General features: G+C 32.8%; 1 protein-coding gene across 1 annotated transcript in view; it reads right to left on the bottom strand.

Moving 5' to 3' along the window:
* The window catches only part of LOC107570736 (serine/threonine-protein kinase 32C), an 18,345-nt gene that overhangs the window by 3,534 nt on the left and 8,052 nt on the right, over positions 1-6,759 (bottom strand). Inside the window, exon 5 of the mRNA XM_016256992.1 lies at positions 6,014-6,177. Coding sequence (XP_016112478.1) covers positions 6,014-6,177 — 164 coding nt within the window. The remainder of the gene's footprint in view (positions 1-6,013; positions 6,178-6,759) is intronic.

The following is a 6,759-nucleotide window of genomic DNA, read 5'->3' as shown; positions in this document are numbered from 1 at the left end:
TGTCCATAGAAAGCACATTAAATGTAAGTAATTTTTAAGGTTTCAAATAAGTTTTTGGAGAATAAATTGTCAACATTTGGTTGAAATAATGTTACATTGTCATTCAGTGTAACACAATATTTATGTAAAAATTCAAACAACATGCTTATTCTGACCTGTACATATTAAAATATATAAAATAATAAGGGAGCATATTAAATTTGATTGAGTTTTAAATGAGTAAAAAAGTCTTACTGACAAACAGGCAAAACCTAGGATAGAGGCACATTTAAAAAATGTAAAATTACACCTAATTAGTGTTTGGGGTGAAAGTAATTAGTCTGTTAATATGTCATAAATAGATTTTTGTTGTAAATACGCCTGACAAGATTGTTACACTGAATGACATTTTACTGGGTCTCTTCTGTAAATCAGGGAAAAATGTATGATATTTATGTTTTGCTCAGAAAAACAAAATTGCAATTAAATTAATTTTTGGGGGGAAAAAAACAACAATTTAAAGCAGTATTACACTTATTGTTTTTATGCTTAAACCCTTTTTTATCTTTGACCCATTTACATGTATATATTTATATATTATAATCTAAATATAAATCTATTAAATATATAAACATAACATATTTTTCTGAAATATATACATGCATGTGTTTGTGTGTATTTATTTATACCTAATAAATAAACACAGCACACACACATATATTATGTAAACAAAAACTTTTATTTTGGATGCGATTAATCGCGATTAATCGTTTGACAGCATTAAATATAATACATCAATATGTGCTCTAAATGTAAATGTCTAGGAAGCAGAAGAGTCAAACTGGAAACACTTCAAAGTAAAAAAATCAACTTACAAGCATTTTTAAAAAAATTAATTTTGCAAAAAGAAAAAAATTCAAGGCTTAAGTAGCTCTGCTTCCAAATAGCAGAACATTGAAATAACTTTTACTGTAGCTTCTGATCACACTGCAATAACTGTGTCTTGTTTTCCGCTGCAAATGTCTAAAGATTCTTAAATCAAGAAGCATTTACTTGAGAAGCAAGATGACACACGTCTTGCTTTATGAGAAATTGATCAAAATGAAGTGAGTTTATGATTAAAACAAGAACAAATATCTGTCAATGGAATTCCGAAAAATCTACTTAATTTAGATTTTTTTTTTATGATTATGGTGCTCACAATTTTGAAGAAAAAACATTAGACAACTAAACAAAATCACATGGAATTTCTGAATGTATGATTCAATGACTCACTCAAGATTTACTTGTTCATTACTGAACGAATCTCTTGAATGAATGAATCAATGACTCACTCAAGATTTACTTGTTCATTACTGGATGAATCTGCGTTTTTGAATGAATCTCTTGAATGAATGAATCAATGACTCACTCAAGATTTACTTGTTTCATTACTGGATGAATCAGCGTTTTTGAATGAATCTCTTGAATGAATGATTCAATGACTCACTCAAGATTTACTTGCTTCATTACTGGATGAATCAGCGTTTTTGAACAAATCTTTGAATGAATGATTCAATGACTCACTCAAGATTTACTTGTTTCATTACTGGATGAATCAGCATTTTTGAACGAATCTCTTGAATGAATGAATCAATGACTCCCTCAAGATTTACTGGTTTCATTACTGGGTGAATCAACGTTTTTGAACAAATCTCTTGAATGAATGATTCAAAGACAAATACATTTTAACAGGTTTTTTTCGCCACCTACTGGTGTAACAATGTAATGATAAATCTGTATTTGAACTGTCGAATTACTTTCAAAAGCTGATTTACTCTATTTTGATCGCTACCGTACACATCAGAGTTTATATCCAAACTATAAACTTTTATCCCAGTTCTTCTGTGATTATTTGAGTGTTTGTAAAACAGAAATAATGAGAATGTGTTGTTCAAAATGGTGTTTGAATCGTGTTCGTGATCTTTAACGATCTGTTAAATTAAAGTGCTTTGTCATGTTGGTGGTGATCATCACAAATATTATACTTTAAGCTTTTCCAGCTTCTGATCGCAAGTGTAGCCAAACTTTGGAGCGCTTAGATTAGCGAGCAAGCGCACACAGGAATCGATTGGTGGAATCGAAATTTTAATTTTACAACAAGTATCCAATTCCTGACCTTAAGTATCTGATTCTGGAATAGGAATCGACTTTCGATTCCCAACTTTAGAGATGACCAACTTGAGGAGGATGGAACAACTAGATTATTTTCAAGCAAATACTTAAACAAGTTAATTCGGGTTAAACCCACACTGCAAAAAATTATTCTCTTACTTAGTATTTTTGTCTTGTTTTCTAGTATAAATATCTAAATATTCTTGAATCGAGATGCATTTACTGTACAAGTAAAATTATTTAAGATATTATGTCTTGTTTTCTGCAAAAAAGTATCAATATTTTGTTTTCAAACATATCTGCCAGTTATGTCTGAAATAACATCTTGTTTAGCCTTTGAATCAAGATTATTTTTCTTACCCCACTGTCAGATATTTTTGCTTGTTTTAAGGAAAAACTAACAGAATATTGATACTTTTTTTTTTTTTACAGAAAACAAGACATAATATCTTAAATAAAAAAAAAGTTCAGGCATGAAAATATCCAGATGCCATTAGTGACCCTTTGAAATAATAATTTTCCTTTTTTGGGGGGAAAAATGTGTGAAAAATTGTGTTTTATGGTCGGTCACAATTGTGACCGATGGTATAATGTGTATACTGAATTATCATATTTCTGCAGTCATAAAAATTTGTATATATCTCAGCCCAACTATTTGAAACTCTATTTAATCACACTCTAGGGCTACTATTATGCATAAAAATCCTTATACAACACTGATAGTAATACTGAGAGAAAAAAAAAAAAAACAACCATCAACGTATTTCAAAATTGTTACTTTATTGTAACATATATCATAAAATTATTATATAAGTGCTACCAGCATTACAACATCAAAATTGTAACTTATTTGTAACATTTGAACTTTTAATTTAGTGCAATATTTTGTGATCTTTGTCACATCTTTATGTTAACATATATAAGCCTTTTGTTTTGGAGCTTTGATGCAGTCATCATCTTCTCATGCTGCAAACAGGAAGTAAACTGCTCTGGTCATGTGACAATCTGCACTAACCATGTGACACTGCACAGATTTCATATTATATGATTGTGCATGAAAAATGACAGAATAGTGACTAACATATTTAATACAGATAAAGAAAGGTTAATTCTGATCTTATTCATCAGATCTCACTAGCACTGCAGCGTCGTGATTACTAGTTTATTGTACAGGTGAAACGATCACGTATGATTACTCAGATTAATTACTCAGATTAAAACTTAAAGTTCTGTTGAGTTTGGAAAATTCTGTACACCGTAATCATCAGAATATCTCTTCTCCTGTCTCTGAAATGTTCCATATTTTGAAATTCATCCCGCAAACTCTCATTTTAATAAGCGTTTAAGTCAACTAGATTATTACAGCACATTGAAAACTGCGAATCACCAGTAAAAGTTTCCTTTGAAAAAGGTAATACAGACTCCAAAATAAATGAGGCAGTTGCGCCTGTGTCACGTAAAATTCTCACTGGAACACTCTCACCATTCGGGAGAGACACAAGACCATCCGAGACAAAAGGTGAAACACTGGAATTTGAGCAGAAGATTTCATTCATTTCTTAAACATTCAACGTAAAGCAAGAGGGAATCAAACCACTAGCTATGGGCACCGAAGCAGCCGACGCTGTAGGTTTGCCAACGTATAACGGTTTTGACCTTTTGCTTGAATCTTTTTTCCAGTGCCCATGACCTAAACAATATTACAAATTACAAAACGGAGTGTTCCGGTGCTTGATTCTGATTGGCTGAGCCGCGTTCGAAGCTGTTGTAAATGACGCTACAAAGTAACACACCTTTGTTTACGTTTGTCTGTTGCTCGGCAACCACTTTGTAGCAACCACAACTGTTTCTGAGGAGCTACATTGTTTGGTGGAAGAATACTGTTTTTATTAATATCATTACACTTTATTTGCTCTGATTTATTCTGTGAAACCTTACTACGTATATGGAATAACCGTTTTATAAAAGCAGTAAGCCCCGTGAAGCCGTGGGTTACAGTGAATTTATAACAGCTAAGAGGGTTTTAGACTCCGCTTCACATCGTGCCTAACAACGCCCCTTAGCTGTTATAAATTCACTGTAAACCACAGCTTCACGGGGCTTATTGCTTTATTAGAGCTGAATCGGTTTTACCAGAAAATTTCGTATTTATATAACGTGTGGCTGTCAACATATTTAATTAAAGGTTGCATAAAATGAGACCTTTTCACTGCATTCATCTTTCAAGCGGCTAGCATCAACACAAGATTTATGTATCAAGTCATATTGATCTGCTAAAGCTGCTGCAGTAGATACATTCATACGCTCTGTGATATGGATTTGGCAGCGTGTTTTTAAACTGCTCCAAAACAACTAAATCAGCAAGATCCTCATACGATTCAACAGCTGAAGCATTACACCAGTAATGTGTGTAAAAAACAACTCTTTTTCTTTCTGCACCAGATGTGAGGCATTTTGCATTTTAAGTGTGTAATTCTTGGATTTGTGTGCAAAGTTTTGAAAATGTGTGTAAGCAGTAAAAAAACTGTAAACAAAGGCATCAACCGCAAATTTGCTGCCACATTAAAGTTATCAGAAAGCGTCCCACTTTCATATAAGTCACTGTCACTCAACACGGTTCTTACATTTCCTTCTTTCATAAGGTCCAGACGTTGTTGTTGTAGACCTAATTTCTTGTTTTCTAAGGCCTGCTGTGCCAACATGATCTCCTGTTCTAGCTTTCGTTTCTCAATTTCTATCTTGAACTCTAATTTAGGATGTTTCAATTGGAGAAGTGCGAACTCTTTTTGTTGCTCAAAGGTCAGAGTTACAGCACAGTAATCAGCAAACCCAACAATTCAGATGACATAATCCCTTTATTTATAACAGACACTTCTAAAACAGTTTGAATATTCTCTTTCAGCTTCTTATCATTCCTGGAAAGGACAATATCATAACGCTTTCCGACTTCAATCAATTAAACAGGTTTAAAACCTGTTTTCGCTAAAACGGATTTTCGCTAAATTCACTTATTTCGATTGATGTCATATTTAATAATTATTCAACGATTTCAATCAATAATTCTATACAAAATCCTTTAAAATTAAATCCTTAACTTCACAGCTGTCAATATAGAGAGAGAAACAAATGAAGTCCCCTGAAGATTATGTTTCATAGCTTACCTATACATAAATCTAACTAAGTAGACCCTAATCTTCAAGCACACAGTGATGGGTTTTTATGCAAGCTGAGAAGAACAACAATTCTCTCAAACCTCGGCGTGCTCCCGAGACTCAGCTCCAACCTCCGATTTGCTCAAAAATAACAAAATAAAATTTACTTTTTTTTTACAAACTCCAAAAGGACATGCTGCTTAATCCTACCAGCGAAAATAATCATTTAGGAATGTTTAGATAGTTGTACCGGAAAAATAGACGAAGATACTGAGGAAGATATTCATGTTTTGCAGTGTATGCAACATTTAATGCCATGACTTTATGAATTTAAGATTTAAGACTTTTAAATGTCTTAACTTGTTGAAGGGCGAATTAAGACTTTTTTGAGTCCCGCAGAAACCCTGTTATATACAGATATACTATAAAATACTATAACCTAACACTATCACAAAACTTTATGCATTGCATATGCAAAAAAAATGCTGACTTTATTTACTTTGATTTATACCAATTTTACAAATGAGGATGTCTCCAAAAGGAGGTCAAATTTAGTTCACTGCTAGATGAAATTTTATCCCCAAAATATGGCTAAGAGTGAAAACCTATTAATTAATTAAATCATAAATGCTAAATTAAAAATAAAATAAAATGCTTACTGAAAAGATCAAATATTGTTGTGCAGTATATTAAGTGTGTGTGTGTTGTGCAGTATATTAAGCGTGTGTGTGTGTGTGTGTGTGTGTGTGTCAGTTTCACCCACAGACTGAGAATCTTTGCTGTTGTCTCTCGATCTGTTTTTTGCCAGTCGCTTCTTCTTCTTATGAAGAGGACGAGACTCCAGAATCATCTCCTCCAGTTCAAAGGTGGGATCGCAATGCAGACGACCCTTCTGTTTGAGAAACAGAGTAAGTGTTATAGAGAAACATCTGAAAGCAAATATTCAACAAAAGCACAATCTGACCGTTTCTTCTGTAAGTTCATCATATGTGTCTGAATATGTGAACAGGATCCAAAATTAACCTAAATGTAGAACATTTATTGGCCATAAATATTGTTTTACTGGCTTTTACTTCCCTTTGGAATTATTTATTAAAGGTTAAAAGTTATTATGGATTATGGACTCGTATTTGAGTTAAAAACGTCTTAATGCTGGATTAGTTTCAGCTTTTGTCTTCTCCAGATGTTCACTGATGGACTGGAGTGCTGTGGATTATTGTGATGTTTTTATCAGCTGTTTGGACTCTCATTCTGACGGCACCCATTTCTTCAATTCTGTTCTCATGAAGAAACAAACTACTGAAATTATTGAAATAATTTCTCAATGCTTTTGCATTTGCTTAAAAAACTTCTGCAATTCACTTTGCATTTGCCCAGTAAGAGTGCGAAGATATCCCAAACCAAGACAAATGCATTGACATACAATATTTTTCCCTTATAATTTTGTGTGTGTGTGTGTGTGTGTGTGTGTGCG

Source organism: Sinocyclocheilus grahami, unplaced genomic scaffold (genome assembly GCF_001515645.1).
Source record: "Sinocyclocheilus grahami isolate Dianchi unplaced genomic scaffold, SAMN03320097.WGS_v1.1 scaffold1499.1, whole genome shotgun sequence".
NCBI lineage: Eukaryota > Metazoa > Chordata > Actinopteri > Cypriniformes > Cyprinidae > Sinocyclocheilus > Sinocyclocheilus grahami.
Note: the sequence above shows the minus strand (reverse complement) of the source record. Positions and strands in the feature narration are given on the sequence as shown.